The sequence below is a fragment of the Mus caroli genome, unplaced genomic scaffold, assembly GCF_978045245.1.
Source record: "Mus caroli unplaced genomic scaffold, Mus_caroli_1 scaffold_1, whole genome shotgun sequence".
NCBI lineage: Eukaryota > Metazoa > Chordata > Mammalia > Rodentia > Muridae > Mus > Mus caroli.
Window position 1 is genome coordinate 122,803,418 of NW_028227256.1, and position 23,408 is coordinate 122,826,825.

The window sequence follows — 23,408 nt, forward strand, 5'->3', positions numbered from 1 at the left end:
CAAAGTTTGTGTTACTTATTCTATTCAGATGAACAGGAAGCACATGGCTGAGGTTATGATTAGCTTCAAGTGTCAACTTGACCCAATCTAGAATTACCTCAGAAGAGTCTCAGTGGGAAATTATCTGGATTGAACTGGTTGTGGGCATGGACTCACTTCATTATTAATATTAATTGATGTAGAAAGATCCAGCCCACTTCGGGTGTCACGATTCCCTGGTGTAAGGCTCTGGACTACATATAGGTAGAGGCATCAATGTGAAAACAAACAAGGAGACAGGCGAGCAAGCATGCATGCGTTCACTTCTCTCTGCTCCAGAAGGTGGATATGCTGTGGCTAGCTCTTTGAAGTTCCTGTCTTCACTTCCCAGAAACGATGAACTGATACCTGGGGTTGTAAGCTGAAATAAACTCCTTCAGTTGCTTTGACTCCAGGGTATTTTTATCACAGCAACAGAGATAAAACAGGAACATAGATGGGAAGTATAAGGGAATTGTAGACATAATAAGCGATTTAATCTCACTGCTTTTTAGTAACGTTGTGTACTATTATTATCTTCATTTTTTTCCAAGCAAGGATAGAAAAACAGAAATAAATTGGGTTACTGAAGCTTTTAGAGGATTCAGACAAAATTCTGAGAATCTGGCTCAAGTACTCATTGTTTTAAGAAAATAAGAATCTAAAGGCCAGCACTTCTTCTAATGGATACCAGAGATCAGAGGCAGGGCTGTGGACAGTAAGCAGGTAGCAAGGCCACACACTCCTCATCCTGGTTCTCCATATTATGGAAGTACTCCAGATTCTGTGGACCCTACAGTAGAACTATGTTTCAATTATCATTCCTTTGTTTTCTTGTTATCTTTTGTTACTCGTTCTCATGCAGTCCAGGTTATCCTGGAAGTTTGTAATCAAATATGATCCTGAATTCCTTATCTTCCTGCCTCAATTCTGGGTGCTGGGATTTCAGGTCTATAACACCATACCTAATTTTTTACAATACCAGGGACAGAACTCAGAGCTACCAGCATGCTAGGCAAGCACATTACCCACTAAATTACATCTCCAGGCATTTTATGTATATTTAGAAGATGGATGTTCTAATTTTATTTCATATTCTGAGATAAAATATCCTGATAAAGAGCAAAACTTAGAGAAGAAAGGATTTTCAACTTATAGTTCCAGGTTATGTTCCATAATTGTGGGAATATCACGGTGGAAGGGGTACAAGTCACACTCAGAGTCAAGAACAGAGAGAATGGTTGTATATCATTCCCCCCTCTCTTCACTTTAAGACAGTTCAGGACCTCCTGTCTGGGGAATTGTGCTGCTCACAGTGGGCTGAAACTTTCTAGATCAACCAAGGCAATCCAGACATTTTCCCATAGACATATCAAAGTCCAACCAAATTTATACAACCCCTCATTTAGACTCTTTCCAAATGATCCTCTGGGATAGGTCAAGCTAATATCTTCACTTAAGTCTCACATATCCCAAATACCTAGAGTGTCAAATACTCAAACAAGAACAACTAAGCATGAGGTTCTCTGATGGCAGGTAGGAAGATGGATGAAGGAACAGTTGACATGATATAAACACCTCTAAGTCAGATCATCTGGAGCCCTGTTGGAGAGCTGTGATGCACTGAGGTCTCCTTCACACCCCTTTCCTTAGTGCTGGTTCTCTCTACATGTATGTTACCTGTCCATATCTACACTTGCCTTATTTATAAATGAAATGTATCTATCAAAAATACCACTAAAATCTGTATGTAGGCATATGCATACCTTTCACAACCATTGTATCTACTATTGGGTCTTATGCTCCTTCATTCACCCACATATCCATGTTATGAGGCATTAGGAGAAGAAAGTCAAGTTTTCTACATTCCCTGCCTAAAGTGCTTGCAATTTTAGAGACTATGATTAGAAGTGAGCTGTTCTGCTCTTTTTTCCCTTTGAAGGCAATGGAGCTGGGTTTATCAGGTCAAGACCTTTCCAGTGCAGAGAATTTTAACTGTGTTCCAGTGTTGAGGAATGGATTCTAGTGGCCGACTGGTGACTGTATCAGTCTGAGAGAACGAAGAGAGGAAGACACAGACTCCCAATCAATGCCAGTGGCTACAGGCTTTTCTCTCAGTGGGTGGATGGTGGGGTGGCTTACCTCCAGGGCCTTCAGTCTCTTCAGGAGCAGTCTGCTGTCTTCTTTCCTCTCCTCCACACTACTGTGCTCGCTTCTTGAGTCCTCATCAGCTGCCACCACATGGAGGTCACCCAGTGCTGCTTGCTCTTTTCTCTCTTCTTCAGTTAGTCCTTCCTGAAACCAGAAAGAAAAAAAATCATTGTTTTCACTAATCTACAGCTGGAATATAGCTATTCTAAAGGAGAGAAGTCTGGACCTTTCCTGGGCTGAGGTAAAGACAGAACTAGTAAGCAAGGTGAGCAGTGCTTATATTAGTGGGCACAGTCGATTTTTATTCTGTCTGTGGAATATGTACACATGCAAGGGTTCACATGTATACATACATGCACATATGTGTGCATGTATGAAGGAGGTCCATAACTTTATTTATTTATTTATTTATTTATTTATTTATTTATTTATTGAGACAAGAATTCTCATCAATCTAAAACTCTACCACGTAATCAATGACAGCAAGCCCCAGGGTTCTGTCATTTCCCATGGCCCCAGTATTGGGTTTTCAAGCAAACACACCATTCCTAAACATTTTACATGGGACCTGTGGACTGAACTAAGGTCCTCAGGCTGGCAAATGAAGCTAAACCAATAAGTACTTTATTAGTTGTAGTGTTTTTCCCAGTCCTCCTTACAAGTTGTCTTTTTAAGTTTTGATTTGTTTTGTTTTCCCCCTAAACTCTGGTAAAGTAGAGCTATAGGGCCACAACATCTGAAGATGCGTGTAGGGCCACAACATCTGAAAATGCACATTATCTGTCCAGTTGGAGCATCTGCAGAGGTCACCAAGGTTCAGGCACAATTATATGGTTAATTTAATTATATTAACGCAATGCAATCCAGCTGTGCTTTAAGCTGAGAAAACCTCAACTTGTCTTGATGCCTTCACTTGTAAAAGGCAAAGAGGATCATTAAATTCAATGGACATATAACAGATTAATTAATTCAAGGAAAAATAAGTATCATAAAAATTTAAATGGTAATTTCATATTTTTATTCCATTTTTATTTGTGTATGATATGCATGTATATATGCAGGTGTTTGCATGTGTGTGTGTGGGGGGGGCATATATATGTGTGTATCCCTCTGTCTTTCAAAGCTGCAATTTTAGGTAGACCTGCATGTCTATATGACATATACATGGCTTCTTGAGATATGAACTTAGGTTTTTTTTTTTTTTTTATGTTTTCAGAGCAAGTGCATGCCCTGGTGATATGTCTCTCCAGCCAGGTAGAACTGCATGCTCAAAACAAATAGTTACGCCAGCTAGGAATAACCCAATTTCTAAGGACCCCTGTGTCTCCCTTCTAACACTTCAGGATTTGTTGTACAGCCTCCAGGCTGACATAAAGTGCTGTTGTCTTATCTTGCCTCCCTGTTGGAAGCTCCACACTCAACTGTGTCTCTGACAGCTTTTTGGAAGTTTCAAAGTGTTAATTTGAGACTTTTCCTTAGCTCTTGCTTTCAAGGGAAAAATAAATATCAAGAGAACACCATACAATGGGTGACAGAGATGGCTGAATGGGTAAAAGTGCTTGCTGTCCAAGTGGGGGACCCTGAGCTCTAATCTCCCATAAGTTATGTTAAAGCCAGACACAATCTTGGGTGTTTATACTACCAGAACTCCTACAGTGAGGCAGGAGGCAGAGACAGGAGACTCCAGGGAAGCATACAGGCCACCTAGCCTCGCATACACAGCAGTGAACAAGACATCCTATCCCAGCAAGGAGAAAGCTGAGGACCAACATCCCAAGGTGTCCTCTGCCCCCTCAGCTGTGTATGCATTTATTTATATGCACACAAAGACACCCATCACACACAAGTATACAAAAGAAAAAACGAGAGCATCATATGAACAATATTCCATCTGTTGTGTAATATACCAAGGCCTCTCAATCACACACCAGGTAAAACCATCCTAGCACAGTATTTAACTCCCAACACACACTGTAGAATCTAAGCTTTGGTATAGCAGGTTGCCAATCAGTTGGCCTAAACTGGATTATCCATTACTGGCAGACTTCTTTATATTTAGCACTAAGTTAAGATCACCTAAAAATACCAAAGCAAAACACGATAATCCCTACCTTTAAGGAACTCGTGTTATCTATTTAGAAGGAAACAATAGCAGGGGAGGCATGAGTTCTCAAACTGCCTTCACCAAGATGCTTTGAAGAATCCATTACACTTTAACATTTTTTAAATGCACCATGAAATATGTAAAAAAGTATACCTTATATTGCACATGTATATAAAGCTTATATGTCTATATGTATAACATACATATGTATAAAACACTTCACCAGGTTGATCCATGCTAGTTTGTTTTGTGAAGATTTCTGAATATAGTTTTATCTCTGATCTTTGTATATAATCAATACCCAGTTGATGAAGAAAGTGATGATGCCTGGTTGGGGAGGCGACTCAGTCCATAAAATGTTTGCCTTGTGAACACAAGTTCCCAAGTTCCATCCCTACATCCTACAGAGTAAGTCAGCTATGGTAGCACCCGTGATCCCACTTCTGGGGAGTCATTGGAAGGCCAAAGAATAAGCTGCTGTTTCTATAGTTATAAACAGAACAAAATAAAAACCCTAAGTGGATAGTACCTGAAGAATGTGATACGAGATGGCCCTGAACAAACCTGCACATACATGTGCATGCGCAAACACACACACACACACACACACACACAAACACCAGTGATGATTAGATTCCATGAATAGATGTGTCCACTCCCATGGTGGATGTGAGTTCCTCTCAGGTAAGTGCTAGACCAGTTTAAGTTATACTCTGAGAAAGAACAAAGGATAGGGGCCCATTGTGTTTTCACAGCTGTGACTCTCAAAGCTTCATTACTGGCCAGACTTCCAAACTCGTGATAAAGCCCAGAACTGAACGCACCTTGTTAACAACTCAACTTTGAAGAAAAAAAAAGATTCTTGTGCTTCTCTTTTAAGACCAAGTATGAGGGCCAGGGAGGTGGCTCAGCACACACAGGCTCTTACCAAGAAGCAGGGTGACCTGAGTTCAATCTCCAGGACCCACACAATGGAAGGAGGGAACCAACTCTCATAAGCTGTTCTCTAAACTCCATTTGTGTCCTGTGGGACACCCATGCATGCATGTATGCACGCATGTTAGGATTTCACAGTTAATTAAGACAAAAGGGAAGACCCTAGTGCGGTGAGTAAAACACAAACAAACTTAGAATGTGAAGGGCATATTTCACATCTACTCTTTAGCAGCTCAGCTAATGACTTTGGGCCACTTAATGTTCAATAAGTCTTGATAATTTCTTTTTATCCCCTACCTAAGACTGTCAGCATGCATTTATGCATAGGTAACTGGTTTTCATTACTCACAGGGGCTGTGTTCCAGGGCATTGTCATGAACACTCAATTAACATGTACTGAATTTCATCACAATACTTCTACAAGGCAATTAATATCTCACCTGGATTCTGGAGTGATTCTGTGTAAAGTTATTATGTAAAATGCATACTGTTGATTGTTTACTACTGAAACAGACCCCAGGAATATACCCTTATGCCCAAATATAGCATCCCTACTTCCTTATTAGGGCACATCCTAGCTTTCTTTATACTCATGAATGCTACCTTATTTGCCAGCATGTGCTTTGAGGGATGCCAGAAATAGCCACCTTACAACAAAAAGGCCTAAAATGTAAAAACAAAACAAAGCAAACCATGATGTCAGAGTCAGGAAGCTGGCTGGCCACAGTGTATCTGCACTTAGGAAGCAGAGAGGAAACAGCAAGTGACATTGGGGCTGTAAAACCTCAAAGCCCACCTCCACTGTCCTACTTCCTCTAGGAAGGCTCCACATCCCCAAAACTCACAAATAACACCACCATCAGGGACCAAATGTTTAAACACATGGGCTTATGGGACAGGGTTACATTTCACAGTCATAAGAAAACATAAGAAAAGAAATTCCTGACCAGAGTCCAAACACAGTTCATCAATGCACTCAGTACACAGAGGTTTTGGGGTTTTGTTCATTTCATTTCGTTTTGTTTTGTTTGTTTTTTAACATCATAAACAATTTATTGATCCAGGTGCTCAAGACGGGAAAAACAGAACCAAGTCCTTACAATTAGTGAAATTACTGTTAATGTTGGGAAACAAACAAATGGAAAGCCAACTGTTTGGGTGATAGAACTGTTGCAAGTGGCAAGTGCTATGAAAACACAGATCTACCAGTTCTCTCTGATGGACGGGGTATAATTAGGGACAGTATGGGATTCAATTCGGTGACATCAGAATGGAACCACCTGAGAAGCTGTCTTTCTATGCGACTACTAAATGATGAGAAGGGTGGGCTCTGGGGGCGGGGGGGGGGGGGAGACAGTCCACGCAGAAGAACTGTTGAAGCAAATGCTGAGGAGAGGGGACATTCTCCCTGTGGGCAAAAGAGAGTGAGGGCCTCTGTGCTGGAGCCAAGGAGATGTGAGAGGAAGGTGAACAGGAAAGAAACCATGGCTGGGGGATGACTTAGTACGTAAAAGGCTTGCCTTGCAAGCATTATGACCTGTGTGTGGTGGATTTCCAGAACTCACTTCATAAAGCACACAGGCTATGGCAGTATGCATAAGACAGACCTGTGTGTGGTTCGTTTCCAGAAAGCATGTTCAAAAGCCCAGAGGCTATAGCAGCATGCATAAGACCTGCACAAGATCAAACCAGACAAAATCCCACCCCAGAGAGAGGAGGAAGGCTGAAGAAGGCTGAGGAAGACTGATAACTAATGGCTGCTAAGAGAGTGAGAGTTTCTCCAGGGATATGTTCTCTGAAAGGCCAACTATGCTCCAGGAGATACCCTATGCCCATTACCATCCTGCTATCACTAAGTGTACTCAATGGGTCTTAAGAATAAAGACAATTATATGATGTTGGGAGCAGAAAGTGGTGGGGAAAGCAGGGGGTAGATGGGATTTCAACTAACACTAAAATCCTCAAACAATCCTCAAATAATAAAAATAAGTAAACAACAACACCAACAACAATAAAACAAATAAAACCCTCATGAACATGAATATTTAATAGCTTAAACTGTAAAACAAAAGCTAATCATGGCGATGCACATGTATAATTCCAGCCCTGGGCTCATGGAGACTGGAGGATCTGCGCATGGTTCGCTGCTGGCCAGCCAGTTTGTCCTACTTGGCAAATTCCAGATCAGTCAGAGACCCTGTCTCCAAAACCAACAAAAAGAAGACAAACATGGTAGATGGGATCTAAGGGATGACAGTCAATGTTGATTTATGCCTTCTACAAATATGTATGTGCGTGTGCATATGTGTATATGCACAGTTGTACACACATGTGTACCTGCACACACATGCAAACACAAACACACACACACACACACACACACACACACACACGATCATAAAGAGCTACACCAAAGAGGGTCTTGCAAGCTATGGAAATGAATTCAGTTTACTTCTTCTTGGAACAAAAGAAATGGAGGCCAAGTAAGGGAAGCACCATTCCAACTGATGCCATGGGAAATGCTGAGGAGCAAGGTACAGCAGATAGAACTGTAAGCAGTTAGACCAGTTGGAAAGCCTATGTATAGCAATGACAGGCAGTTAGTGACACTGAGAGGTGTACACTTAGAGCTTACCAAAAGCATCTCCTGCGGTAGCTCAGACTACCATGTTTGTTCCATCAGAAACCTGGATACAATGTGCAGCTTCATACAGATCTCAAAATACTTTCCTTGTGGAACTGATACTGCTGTAGTGTTTATGAACTAAGCATGGTGTCTTGCTGGAGCAATCCCTCAAGCATTTCATCTCACTTTTTCCCATATGTAAAGCTCCAGGTGAACTGAATGTTCCTTCCTATGTTAAAATCTTCACAATTCAACAACTCAAGACACAATGTATCAACACACTCAGTAGTAAGGATTATGGCAGGAGAAAGGACAGTGGGCTTTCCCCTTTCCTAGTGAGAAGGTGTTTAGGGAACCTGACTGTCATCATGGTACTCTAATTGCCTGTGGCAAAGCTCAGTGACAAGAGAGAAGAAAATGAACACTGATCAAGGCAGGGAAGGAAAGAGAACTCTCTAGCTGAAAGGCATTGCAGCTATAAGTGGGTGCCCCATCTAGGGCTGGGAATGTGGACTTCTGGAAGAACTAGAGGGACACTGTGTGCCAGAGTTGGCAGCACTATGGATGGGAACAGACAGAGACCCTCAGATTCCACGGGGCAGAGAAGAGAAGAGAAGAGAAGAGAAGAGAAGAGAAGAGAAGAGAAGAGAAGAGAAGAGAAGAGAAGAGAAGTCCACTAAGAAACACCTCTTCATCACTCAGTTCCTCATTAGCATTTGGACCATCAGTGTGTAGCTGACTTACTAGAAGACAAGGACTTAAAGCCAGTTGTGAATCCCAGCATGTGGGACAGGGAGACAGGAGGACTGTGATGGCTAATGTTAGCTGTCAACTTGGCCATATTTGGGATCAACTAAAACCTAAGTATCTGGGCATATCTATGAAGAATTCTTTGATTGGTTCATCTGAGTTGAGAAGACTTAACTCTCAGTCTAAGTCACACTGGTAGCAGCCCATATTAAAAAAAAAAAAAAAAAAAACATGGACGAAAGCTTTTGCTTTTTTGCCTTCTTGTCATCACTTCTACTGGCAAATTCATCTATCCTGCTGCTGAGGCAGTCCTTTGCTGGTATAAGAACTTACTTGTTCAGGATTCCAGAGTATACTGAAGACCAGTCTAGCCTCATGGACTGGTCAATACAGGATTCTTGGCCTTTCTGTCAGGAGACAGCCATTGCTGGACTATCTGCACCACAGCCTGTAAGCTACTTTAATACTATATATATGTATATATATAGTATTATTATATATTATATATTATATATGTAATATATATATATTACATATAGGAAAAATATTTCCTACCAGTTCTATTCCTCCAGAGAACCCCAGAAAACACAGAGATCAAAACTTCAATGCTAGCTTTAGCTACATAGTGTGTTGGAAGCAAGGCTGGGAGATGGGAGATTGTGTCTAAATGAAAAGAAGAGGCAGAAGTTTACCTCACCAACCTACAAACAATTCTACTATGGTTAGGCACCTTTCCCCGCACCTTCCCCAGTTATTTGCCAGTGAGATGTATTCTACTTTGGGAAAGAAGATAAATCTAGATTGAAAACCTAAATTTGCCTTCTAGTTAGGTCAACTCTATTTTTCAATAAATCTTTTTTTTCCATCTTTTTTTTTAAACAAGTGATATTACTTTTGAAATTCTTTTTTCCCATCTTTTAAAAAAAAAAAACAAATGAGTTTACTTTTAAAACTACTAAAGCCTCAGCTCTAGAGTCAGGCTTTGATGGTTCAGGTTCTTTTTTGTGTGATGGCAAGACTGCTTAGGAGGGATGTCTACTGCTAAGCCTGACAACCTAAGGAGGATTCCTGAGGGTCTCACGTGGAAGGAGAACAGCAGCTCCCGTAAGCTGCCCTCTGCCTCCACACATGGCTCATGGCACAGACATGTCCACACACTACAATGAAATAAATGCAAAAAAAACATTAGAAATAAATGCAACAAATCTTGAAAAAAGAATACAAATCTAAGGGGCCTTCTAGAAGAGGCCAAGCAAGCCGAAAATGAATGGAGGCAGGCCCTCAGGAAACATGGCTGCACCCATCACCAGTCCATGGCTGCCCATTTCAGGCTGGATGGCTTCTACATTTAGCTTAAACCCATTAAAGCATGCCAATGTTTGAAAAACAAATCATAAGTGTAACTAACACAAAATCAGACAAAATTGCCAATTAAAGATCCAGGAGAGGAGAGGATTAGGGTAAGAAAAAAAAAAAAAAGAAGAAGGAGGGAGAGACAGAGAGAGAGAGAGAGAGAGACCTAGAAGGAGAAAGAACAATAAAGGAGATGGAGGATAACAAGGTATAGAGAAAGACAAAGAGAAAGATGGAAAGATAGCTACAGAGAGACAGAGACAGCCACGGGCAGAGAGATAAGTAGGTATGGCTAGAGAGACAAAGACCAAGAACATCAGAGTGAGTAACAGATAGGGAGAGAGAGACAGAGATACAAAGAGGCACACTATCAGAAAAACAGAGAGATAGAGGGGCAGAAAGAGACAGAGAAAGAGGCATAGAGACAGTGTATAGGGGGACAGAGACAGAGAGAAACACTGGAAAACTGTGGCCAAGAATACAAGACAGAGATCAGAAACCTGTAGCTCTAGATAAAACACCGTCTTCCCACCAACTTCCCAGACTCAAGCCAGGAAAGCAAGACAACTTGTTAGGATACCAGCCTGTGAAGAGGGAAAGCAGGTTCCAGAGGTGACTGCTTTTCTCTCTCTAGACTTTAACCAGCCGTGGAGTCCTCAGAAGTGGAGCTGCTACACAAACAATGCTTGCCCCCACATATTTCATATATGGCTGGAGCCATGATCTTGTTTGCACCAACAAATACGAGCCCGTCCCCTTGAAGGTAAAGATTTAGGGGCTCAGTTAGCACTGAAGAGATTAAATCATAGCCTGCCTGTCAGTACATAACGCTTCCCTTAGAGCCATTCATTTCTCTAAGTGGTAAGCAAGGCAGTGATTCACCAGTGAGGGAAGGCACCTCCTTTCTTCTGGAACACTCCGCATCATCAGGCCTATGTAAAACAGAATCAATCAATGCAAGCTGCACGCTGCTGCTTCGGGTTAACTCTGAGGAATCACAGTCCGGGGAGCTCATTTAGTTCGGGAGCAGGCAGCCTAGCCTAGCTCTACATCAGCCGAAAGATGATGCTTCAGTCTATGAAGTAGGAGGCTTAAGTGAATGTGGAGGAGGGGCTGGGATGTGGGATTGGTAAAGTAGCCAATTAACATGCATGAAGCCCTAGGTTCTATCCCCAGCCCTTGATAAACTGGATATGATGGTGCATACTGGTAAACCAAAACTTGGGAGGACAAAGTGATCTCCAGCTACACAGCAAGAACAAGGCCAAGCATGAGCTATCTGAGACCCTGACTCAAAAAACATTAAAGTACATGTGGAAGAAAATGATCATGCAGTGCTTGGCTGGGATGTTCAAACGGGTTTTAATTGACTTTCAAGTGCTTTGCTTCTTTCAGTCAGGTTCACAGTAGGACTCCAATGTTCCATGAGGTTCCCTCACTTCATGATTGAATTAACTCATCTATCTATCCAGTCAATATTTGATGAGCGGTAATGAATCAGGCACTGGAGAGAATGCCCAGGACATGGAGGTATAAGGCACACATGGTCCCCTTTCTAATGGAGCATACCATGCAGTAAGATTGCTGCTAATCAAAATGTCACAGGCATCTCAGCACAGAGAGTGAGGAAGTTTCCAGGTGCTTCAAGAGAAAGAAATGCAGAGGGCTGGAATCATGGCTCAGAGGGTACAGTGTTGTACCTGCATGAGGACCCATGTTTGATCCTTAAACCACACAAAATGTTGGGCGTGGCATTGCACACCTGTAATACCAGAAGTAGGGAGGAGATAAGCAGGTGCCTTAGTCTCACCAGCTAACTACTCTAATCATAGTAGGAGCACTCAGTCCCAGTGAGAGACACTGTATAAAAATATAAATAAGACTGAGATGACTCAGCTGATAAAAACACTAGCTGTTCAAGCATAAGGATCTGAGTTCAGGTCCCCAGTAATCACTTAAAAAGTTCGGAAGGGTGGTGCACTCCTGTAATCCCAGCAATCTAACAGAACAATAGAGACAGGGGGATCTTTGAGGCTTGACAGCCAAGAAGTCTAGACAACCAGTGAGCTCCAGGTTCAATGAGAAACTCTATCTTAAACAATGAAGTGATTAATAGGGGAAGAATCCTGACCTATGACCTCCATGCACACAGGTATATGAGCACCTGTACTCATGTGCATACACACACATGCTACAGTCATATGAGAATACACATGAGTGGCAAGTGCAGGATTGTTGATGAACTGAGATCAGGATAAACAGGGCAGCTTATGAGGAAAGAAAGAAGGGTGGCCAGGAGTAGGAAGTGGGTACCTAACTGGGAGAGTCTGAAAGAAACTTGGAGGAAATGGAGGAGTTGGGGCCGAAGATGAAGCTGGAGGGTGGAGTGGAACAGAGTACAGGTGACAGAATTTCTTCCCAGGCTAACAAAGTAAAATGTTACTGAGCAGGAAGTCAAAGGCTATTTTCAAGGGTGTGTGTGTGTGTGTGTGTCTGTATGTGTGTCTTGGTATACATAAATGATATGAGTGTGTATATAAGTCTGTTTGTCTTTGTGTGTATATCGCTGGGTGCAGCGTGTGCCTCTCTGTTGTACATGAACCTATGTGTGTGTTCATGCTTCTCTGTGTATGGATATGTGTGTTTGTTTCTGGCTTTGCATGTGCATGTGTGGTGATGGCCAGGATGAGATGACAGATGGGTATCTGAAGCAGTGAAGAGTATGAACTTGAGCACAGTTATCAGAAAAGGAAGAAGACACTGCAGAAAGAGCTCACGTGGAAGTTGACTAAGCTATGATGTACATGACCTTGGAGTTTGACGGCCACCTTGTAATTCACATGTTTTAGTGTGTGGCTTGCCTAACAATGACAAATCACTAACACATCCTTAGCTCAAGGCTTCTGATACCAACTGCAAATGACTGTGGAGTCAACAGAGGGAAGGGCAGAGGGACATAAGCAGTGCTTGTGGCAGATGCAGATTCTTTGGCAAACTCTGGCCCCTGTGAGTCTGTACCTGGGAGCAGGCCCAGAAGTCTTTTATTCTAGAGAACTTTGCAGGTAAACTGACACCCAAAGTTCAACAGCCTCAATATAAGATATAAATGACCTTCACTTTCCAAAAGCTTTTGGCATTGCTAATTTGGTTTTATACCTATTTCTTTTTATGACAGAGTTTCATTGTGTAGCCTCAGCTGGCCTATAGTTCGCTATGCAGTTCAGGCTGGTTTTGAACTTGCAAAGATTGGCCTATCTCCCCCTCAAGTGCTACTTCTCCTGGCAATGCAGGTTTTTCTGTTTTTGTTTTTGTTTTGATTTGTTTTTGTTTTTGTTTTTTGAGACAGGGTCTTGTGTTTTTCCATTCACTACACTCTATCTGTGACTTAAGATGACCTTGAACTTCTGATGTTTCCTATCCCTCCACTCTAGTGCTAGGGGAAATCCATATTACCATATCCAGGTTTGTTAGTAATTAGGAAAACAAAGAGAAAATTGATCATTGAAAATGGTTTTCACATGAGAATGAAAATGAGAGGCACTTAATGGCAGGCCACAGGAATGGTAGGGGTAAGTCAGAGAGACAGATTTCCCCACAGCTTATTAAAAACAACCACTTCAGCTACTGAAGTTAAAGGCTGGCTTCTGAAATGGTGCTTCTCTATGTTATCGCACGAAAATCTGGGACTCCAAGGCCCATGATTGTAACTGCTGTGTGTAGAGCAGATGGCATTAACAGCACAACACTGTGTTAGGTGGCTTATAAAGAAAGTGACACCAAGATTCTGAAGCACCCCAACTTTCTTGGAAGGCTCTACTAATGGACAAAACATGTTTGACTGTCTCTGGTTTTATGACTGATAAATAGAAACATACTCACAAGATTCCAGAATAAGGCATAAAAGTAGAAACTGCTCACCAAAATGAGTTCATAGTTTTTCCCCTAATGGTCAATGAGGGCCAATAAAATGGCTCAGTGGGTAAAGGACTTGCTGCGAAGCCTGACAACCTATGGGTGATCCAGAGTCAGACACAATGAAAGGAAAGAACCAATGCTTACAAGCTGTCCTCTGACTTCCACATACACTCTATAATGTATGCACTTGAACACCACACACACACACACACACACACACACACAAATAAATTTAGTAAAACCTCTAGAGATCAAAGAAGGAGTAGGTGCATATGCATCTACAGGTCAGCATGTGTGTGTGGATGTCCAATCACATGTTACAAAACTTAACCTCAAAGCTCAACCTCACTATGACAGTGCTTCCTGTTGCTACCCCATTTCTGATGTATGATGCTAGGAGTGTCTGACCCAGGACCACAAGGCACACTGAAGAAACCCATGTCAAGGCAGAGGGCAAGATACTCTATTATGTTTATAATGTCTTGATCTTACACTTGATGGGGCATAGCCAATCTTCTCAAAGCCCAACTACCACTGCATTGCTGCCTTCATGTTTTTAACTGATTTGTTTGGAGAAAGGGTCATATTTAGACCAGGCTGGCCTCCACTACCGCAGGATATAATCAAGGGAGTTCCTTCTGTCTCTGCCTTCCAGTTGCTGGACATACAGGAGGTGCCAGGCTTACATAGTGCTGGGGACCAAATGCAGGTCCCTGTATGCACGACAAACTTTCCCCTGAATGAGCTGCATCCTTGCCCTGGCTCACTGTCATTTGAAAGCCTGTTCTTCTCTAGGCCAGTTTTACAGCCATTAGTTCACTAAGGTGGAGAACATATAGACATGTGAGATCTACATCCCTTCCCCTCTCTGCTTCAGTTCAGTTGTGTATCTGATAGTCATTACTTATTTCTCTGACCAACTTCCTCATGTTTTGAAAACAATGTACAAATGCAGGGGTTAGGAGGATGGTTCAATGAGTAAAAATGACTTTGTGTTGGAAAAACCAAGCAACACATAAAACAAGGATAGAGCAGTGTGAGCATTTGCAACCCAGTGTTCCTATAGGGAACTGGAGGAGGAGGCAAAAGTGGGAAGATCCCTAGAAGCTCACAGCCTATTTATTCTGGAACGCACAGCACAAGACTATAAAGAGACCCCACCTCAATAATGGTGGAGGGCGGGGACCAGGACCAATGCCTGAGGTTGTCATCTGACCCTCATCTGTGTGCTATGACACAAGCTCATACACCTCACACAAGTTAAACAGAATCCACAAACCTAGAACAACTCAAAACTCTTCAGGCTTTATAATTCTATGATTTTAATCACCTGTAAAACTCAATTTAAGCAGATAAATACTTAGAATCCCAGTCGAGATTTGGAATCCTTAATATATAACATATTTAGGATTAGATCTGCCTATAAGACTTCTCTCAAAAAAATCCTCTGTGCTCTTCCCAATATGCATATTTTCCTCGGCACTTAAAAAAAAAAAAAAAAGCTGGGCAGTAGTGGTGGACACCTTTAATTCCAGCACTTGGGAGTCAGAGGAAGGTGGATTTCTGGGTTCGAGGCCAGCCTGGTCTACAGAGTGAGTTCCAGGACAGCCAGGGCTACACAGAGAAACCCTGTCTTGAAAAAAAAAAACAAAAAAACAACAACCAAACAAACAAAAGCCCATCATTTTGCTGCACCTATTTCTTCGGGCCTATATAGTTAGTACATTCCATATGATGCCTCTGAGGAATGAATGGCCTACAGAGCCACATTGGGTGATAGTTAGGAACAAGGATCTGCAACATGTACCAGGAAAGGTTGCTGGACATGAGCCAATTCTGTGGGCAGTTACTTATGGAGAGTGTTGTGGATCAACAGGAATCCCCGCCCCCAGAGACTCATGTGCTTGACTCCTTGGTGCACTGCTAAGAGTTATTGCCTTATTGCCTTGTTGGAGTAGGCATGCCTTGCTGAAGGAAGTGGGTCACTATGGGGGTAGGCTTTAAGGTCTCCCAGCCTCAAGCTATGCCCAGTGTGGCACACAGTCTCCTTCTGCTTCCTGTGGATCAAGACGTCGAACTCTCAGCTCCTTCTCCAGGAACCATGTCCACCTGAGTACTGCTATTCTTTCTGTCATGATGAAAACAGACTAAACCTATGTAAGGCAGCCACAATTAAATGTTTCCTTTATAAGACATCCTGTGGTCATGGATTCTCTTCATAGTAATAGAAACCCTAAGACAGGGGTAATCACTTTAAAGATTTAAAAAAAAAATAAAGGAAATCTCTCTTTTTTATTGATTAATTTTATTTGACAATTTCACACATGTATATAATGTATTCTCATTACTCTCTCTCTAATACTCTCTTTTATCTCCTTTCTACCCCTATTAATCTCCTACATCCCCACCTGTCCCTTTCCCAGATTCATGCCTTTAGTTTTCATTTTGTGACCCATTTAGCTTTACCAGATCATCTGTTTGAGCACTATACTAGAATTACGCACTGGTGCCTGAAAGAGTCATCAGTTGGTACACAATCGAAGGCAATGACTTCCACTTGCTCCCTTAAGCTGTCAGTAGCAAGCAGTTCATTAATGAGGGGTAGGGCTGTGTGAACCCCTGCTCTGTCCAAGTTTGACTGTTGAAGAACTCAGTCTTATGAAGACCCAGTGCAGGCACCCACAGGTGTTATGAGTTTGTGATTGCAATGGCTGTGCCTTGCATAGAAGATGATAATTTGCACCCCTTCTGGTTCTTACATACCCCACCACCACCACACTCTGCCTCTTGCTATCTGAGCCTTAGAGGGGATGATATCAATGACTTGATTAACATTATTATAATTGGAGTAATCTACTACTTCCTGGTTAGGTTTGAGGCCCCTTCCACAGGAGTAAGTCCAGCTCTGGTAAATACTTGGCAGGGGAGATCTTAGGATCCATGGGTAGCTATCAGTATTGTTGAGTTAACAGACATAATGTCAGTTTATTTTATTCTATTTATGATTATTTCTATTTATGTTTATACTCACAGACAAATGTGTCCTTGAGTTAATCTCTGAAGCATCTCTTGACTTTTATTATTATTTTTATCAAATGACATGGACACAAAGACTACATATACAGAGATGATGGTAATAGTTGCCAATTGTGTGTGTGTGTGTGTGTAGGAAAAAGGTCAGCCTTAAGTGGCATTTCTCAAGTGTTGCCTGTCTTTACTTCTTTTCTGGAAATTGTCCCTCACTAAACAAGAACACCTTAAGTCGTCTCTACTGGGCATGGCAATGAGTTCCAGAGGGCTACCTGGCTTTGGTTCCCCAGAACTGAAATTCCAAGTGTGGGCCATTGCATGTGCAGTGTTCTCCATGTGTGCTGAGGATCTGAGCTCAGCTCCTACTTCTTGCCTTATAAACACTTTACCAAATGTGCTATGTCTTTAGCCAATGGCTATTTACCTTTTGACATCTGTAGATTCCTGTGGTTCCTTAGCTTGAAGATAGGAAAAGGAATGATAGCGAAGTGAAACCAATATCCTTCCTCAGCAAAGTTGACAATAGAATGCTTTCCTTCTGAATATCCAGCCGTAGGTCTCATCTTCACTAACTCATTGCAAAAACTGAGATAAGCAGTCATTTATACTCAAGCATATAAGGTAGAGACTAGGGTGTAATTAGCCTGAAATGTTAAATTCTTCTGAAACACAAATGGTACTGAATAACACTAAATATGCAAGAGTATTAGTTTTCTTATCATTGAAGCCAAATACCCAACAGGAAGCCATATAAGTGGCACATTTGATGGTACAATCTGACATGCAGGGGAGATGTGATGGCAGGGGCTTGAATCAGCTGGATACGTAGCATCCACAGTCAGCAAAAGCAGAGAGAGACGAATGCCTGTTGCTCAACTCACTTTCTCCTTGGATTTAGTCCAAGACCTTGGGCATGGAATAAAGCTGCCCACATTTAGGGTGGGTCCTCCCTCATTGAAATCTCTCTGTAAACACCCTTATCACCATACTTAGAAGAATCTTGGCAAAGTAATTTTAAATCCATTCAAGTTGGCAATAAAGATGAACTATCACAATCTTAAACCTCAAAGTTAAACAAGTGAGCCCACAAACATGTTACATACATGAGCCATCCAAATGTCCCTGTCCCCTTTACACATAAGAGAATTGGCTTGAGTGGTTATTAAGTATCCGGATTCCCACTAAGTGTCAGAACTAAGAACTGAAACAATGCTAATTTCACTCAAAGATTTCTTCATGCCAGTACAGATTTATTCTTAATAGTGATCCCATCTGAGAACCTGCAGTCTTCATTTTCCCATGAACTATGCTACTGGCAGGCAGCATACTTCCAGGCTCCTAGGCCACTCTGTAGAACTAATAATTGCATGACAAATGTTAGGGCTAGGCTCAGAATAGGTTTAACAAACCACTACCCCTCAATGGTTAATGATGAAATGAGGATCCGATTTGTTCAAAACGTAAGCACACGCTATACTATATATCAATCAATTGGCACAATGGTGGCATGAAGAATATGGTGATAATCAACCTCCATTCTCATTAGATCCATGGCCTGTGCCATAGGAGCTAATTCATCCCTGGTATTATTAACCTGGTCAAAAGCATATGGCCCAGGAGGTCATAGGCTCCAGTGGGGAACCCGCTACTCTTGTTTTCTAAAAGGGGCATATTGTCAAACTGCCTTCTAAATATTTATGCCTATACTCATGATCAGCGCTTTTCTCAGCTTTGGTCAGGGGCATTTCTTTCAGTAATGGGTAGCAATAATGCAGAGACTCATCATTGACCAAAGAGCTGAGGATAAATGACTACTGAAGGTTCAACACTACATGGGCCATTCTACCACCCTCCACCCCCCAAGATGCATAGAGTACCACTGTAGATGGGACATAAAGACTGTAAGAGCTGGAGGCTGGGGAGGAACCCAATGTAGCTATGATAACTTGCACAAGACCTGGAAAATATCAAGCCAAGAAGAGCAGTCCATGTTACAAGTGGGCACTAAGTGTACCCTGTGGGTTACAACAAAATTAAAAAAAAAGGTGGGAAGGAAGAATGGTGGAAGGTGCTGAGGGAAGTGGGGTGGAGAGCTAGGGGTAGATATGATCAATATATCCATGTATGATACTATCAAAAAATAAATAAAAGATTAAAACAATACCCACTAGACAGAAAAGCAGTAAGGCCAGAGACTGCCTGACAGCCTTTCCTAGGCATCCTAGCAACTTAAGCCCCTGTGATTCATTGACCCATTTGTTTTGAGGTGATGGGGAGGGTGCTCAGGATATATGGCCGCTGTAGGTAGTACTTGTGCAAACACTGCAGCCAAGTCCCCATTCCCGGGGACTGCTAGCAGCTTTTGTTCCATACTAGCATACTAAATTTTAAAAGTGGGAGAAAAATAGTATGAGATAAATCACAGGATTTTAAAAGAACATCCCAATTTGTTCACAGTTTAGCATTCCCACTGCCAGGCAAAAACATATAAAACTCCCCCTCTTTCATCCCTGGATTTGACTCACAAAGTGAATGAAGCACGCAATGAAATCTCCGAGATTAAATGTGTATGATGGATAAGAGGGCAGAGTGTTGCTTTATGTGCCTGAGATGAACTTGCAGCCATAGGCACATCAATCCACTTCTCCTCTGCATTACTCTTCACTCAAAACACTTCTCGATATCACCAACTACCTTCCATATTGAGCAGATTCCCACAGTTACATTAATAAATTCTCAGCTGATGCTTTTACTGCTTCTTCCATCTATCAGCAACATTTATTTCCGGAACCGAGGTTCAGTTCTAAAGGTGCTCTGCATAGAGGGAGGCTCCTGTGGAATGGGAAGGCATCAAAGAGCCAGACATCATTTTCATGCCAGGTAGGTTCCAGATGTCTGGACATCAGGAATTAGAGAAGTAAGGTTATCTGAGTATAACCTGGGAGGGGAAAATACAAAGTAGCAAGAATGTCCTATGGGGGCCACAAAGGACTCAAATTCAACTTCTAGCATACATTGGGCTGTTCATGTCACAATAGCCTGTAATTCTAGTGGCAAGGAAGCCAATACTCTCTTCTTGGTTCCACAGGCACCTTGAGTTATGTACACACACACACACACACACACACACACACACACACACACATGCATACACATGCATACACATGCGCATGCATACACATATGCACACACATACACTTAAAAATGAAATAAATACTTAAAACTAAAAAGAATGCTATATAGATGGAAAGTAATACACAGATGGTGAATGGTTGCCCTTAAACCCTTGAGAGCTAGCAAACAAACAAATAGACAAATTCATAATTTAAGGTTAAAATTTGTAATTACCCCAACACAGTTTCTTTATGGAATTAATAAGGTAGGGGAACCAAAAAGCTTCCAAAGAGGATGCTGAGCACCTAGCCTGAGCAGTGGCCATCCTCCACTGAGCTGACAATTCAGCTAGTGACCTCTCATGGTAGGTACATGCTACGGCTTCCTCACCAGTGTCCTTTATACACACTGATGTAACCATATGGCTAGGAAGCCTAAGCACAGGCTGGAGAGATAACTCAATAAAGTGCTTGCTGTCCAAGCATGAGGACCTGTGTGTAATCCCAAGAAGCCTCGTAGAAGGCCCAAGCCTAGAAGTAGTTGCTCGAATTCCTAGCTTCAAGCAAAGAGACAGGCAGATCCTTCGGGCTTGATGACCAGCCTTGTTAAGTTCCCAATTCAGTGAGAAACCCTGTCACAAACAAAACAAAGAGAATGGCACCTGAGGTTGTCTTCTGTCATCCATACATGTGTACATACATATACACACTCGCAGAAAAGATTCTTAGGAGAACTTTAATTTAAAATAAGTGTAAACAGTATAAATTTTCTATTGTGCTGCAAATGAGCAAGCTCAAATCGCATGCCATTAAGTGAAACAAGGCAGTTTGAAAGGCAAATTCCTCAGAACTCACTGACTTTTAAGATCCCCCCAAAATGAACTTATAGAAGCATACAGCAATGTAATAGAAGTTGTTGGTCAAATCACCCAAATTTTCAATGATACTGGAAGAATATTTAGCTAGTTCACATGGAACATGGTGATTACAGCTACAAACAAGTATTCTCAACTCGGAAATGCTAAGATGTACATTTTCATTGTTCTTATCACAAGAAAAACAACAGACAAATGTGTGAGGTAATGTATATGCTAATTAATTTACATTAGCCCATTCCATAATGTTTACATTTATCAAAGCATCGTGCTGTATACCACGAGGGTAAAAAAGTTCAATTGTCAATTAAAGTTTTTTAATTAAGTAAGATTCTGTCTTACGACCCCATCAATTCAGATTGTCAGATGATCAAAGTTTACTTCAGAAATTATGGTCAATACCGGATTCTTTTATGTGATCAATGGCTGGCAGAGACATATTTATGTATCTTCTGAGTTTGTTAAGCTGAACTGACTGGGAGGCAATTGCCTCTTGTCAAAGAACTCTCTAAGTATTCATAGGAGGTAGCAGCAATAAGAACTCTGCAGGCAGGCCTTGACTTATGACGGTTAGACTTAACGAGCAATCTTTTTTTTTTTTTTAAACTTTACAAGAAAGGAAAAGCAATATGAGTTTAATAGGAGCCACTCTTTGAATGTTGATCTTTTCCTGAGTCAGTGACATGTGCTCTGACCCTCGTTTGCTGTGCTGTGCAGCAGTAGTGAGAGGTAGCCCTAAGTCACAGGCTGGATCATGACATGGACAGTGAACTGGATTGCCAGTACGTTTTGGATATAGCTACTTAATAAGTTACATCAAGAGAGTCAGCCTTTATGATAAAATAGGCATTATGTTCAATGTTTTTATTTGACTGTGGGCTAAAAGAGAGTTCTGAGCACACTGAAGATAGTCCAGACTGGGCTGTGACTTATCATATATTTTTAACTCAATACTTTGGAGGCTGAACAGATGGCTCAGCAGGTAAGAACACATACTGCTCTTGCAAAGCACCCAGATTCTGTTCTCAGCACCCACGCCAGGCAGCTTGTAACTGCCCGTAATTCCAGGTTAAATCTAACTGAAGCCCCCTTCTGCCTCCAGGAGCACTGTAGACAAGGGCATGCATGCACCCATGCCCACACATGTGCAAACACACAAGTACATACATGTACACACCAGCAAATAATTTAAACATACAATCCTTTGAATTTGTGATGGGTTTTTAAAAACATAGCTCCATGGTTAATTAAGGAGAATTTTCCATAAAAATAGGTCAAAAGGAAAAGAGAGCTAGCCAAGCCATGTCAGTAAAGAGATGCTTTCTATGGGATGCCTGCCGGGTCAGGATGACAGCATTTGTCTACCAGGGATTGAAATGCATAGCGCATCCCCAACACAACACCAAGTACAGCACAAGAAGTCATTCAGTAAATGTCACTGTTGGTTGGTTAATATGCTGATTGACAGATGGCATCACCTGTGTTGTTACCACTGATGACAAGAATCCAGCTCAATTAGTTAAGTGTTCCTAAGTGCTTTCAAAAGAAAGTAGGAGGGGCTTGTGGGGTTGGAAGGAGGAATCTGGAGAGAGACTCACACAGGGGATAGAAAGAGACTGACTCTACATAGCAAAGTCTAGTCTCAAACTCCTGATCCTCTTGACTCAACCTTCTAAATGCTAGGATTATAGATGTATAGTACCAAACTAGGCCAGCTAATTTCATAAAAGGTTTTACCATCGTTAGCATAAAGCACCAATAGAACATTTGCTCACATGATGAAAATACCATTAAGCCAATTTCCCACCTTAAGATGGAATGGCCTGTGTGTTCTCAGTTTGTTGTAGCTGCTATGATAAAGTACCTCGGCCAAAAGCAATTTAGAGGAGGAAAGCACTTATTTTAGTTTACAATTACAGATTGTAGTCCATCATTAAGGAAAGGTAAGGTAGGAACGCAATAGCAGAAACTTGAAAGGCAGGGCTGGTTGCCATCCACACAGAATGAGCCTTGACAAAATAAATTATATCACCACCAAAGATGGACAGCAAGAACTATGGAGGATGGACTACGTGAGCTGGCTGGCTCATAGGCTGGACTATACTTAACAAGCTTTCTTATACATTTCAGGACCACCTGCCTAAGGGATAGTGCTGCTCACAGTGGGCTGGACCCTTCTGTATCAATTAACAATCAAGACAACCCCTTATATGTCCACAGACCAATCAGATTTATACAATTTCTCAACTGAGAGTACTCCTCTCAGATGACTCCCGACTGTGTTGAGTGGATAGTAAAAGTTGACCAGGACGTGTGCTTGCATTTTAAACATTATTACTAATGTTTAAAGTACTAATTACTAATGTTCATACCAGAGCACCGTAGAGAACTTGTAAGCCAAGTCACTGTCTTGGCAATATCTGTAGACTGATTCTCAGTCCGAATCCCTCCCATTTTCCTGAAGATACTGAAAAGAACAACTCTCAGAGGTTTGGATATCACATGTACTTTTGAAGGTCACCGATGGAAAATTTACT

General features: G+C 41.7%; 1 protein-coding gene across 9 annotated transcripts in view; it reads right to left on the bottom strand.

The window, feature by feature from the left end:
- Positions 1-23,408, bottom strand: part of Nckap5 (NCK associated protein 5) — an 896,002-nt gene that overhangs the window by 318,704 nt on the left and 553,890 nt on the right. For all 9 annotated transcript variants that reach the window (XM_085840657.1, XM_085840660.1, XM_085840668.1 and 6 more), the window contains one exon: positions 2,161-2,313. In XM_085840657.1, the coding sequence (XP_085696783.1) occupies positions 2,161-2,313 (153 nt within the window). The remainder of the gene's footprint in view (positions 1-2,160; positions 2,314-23,408) is intronic.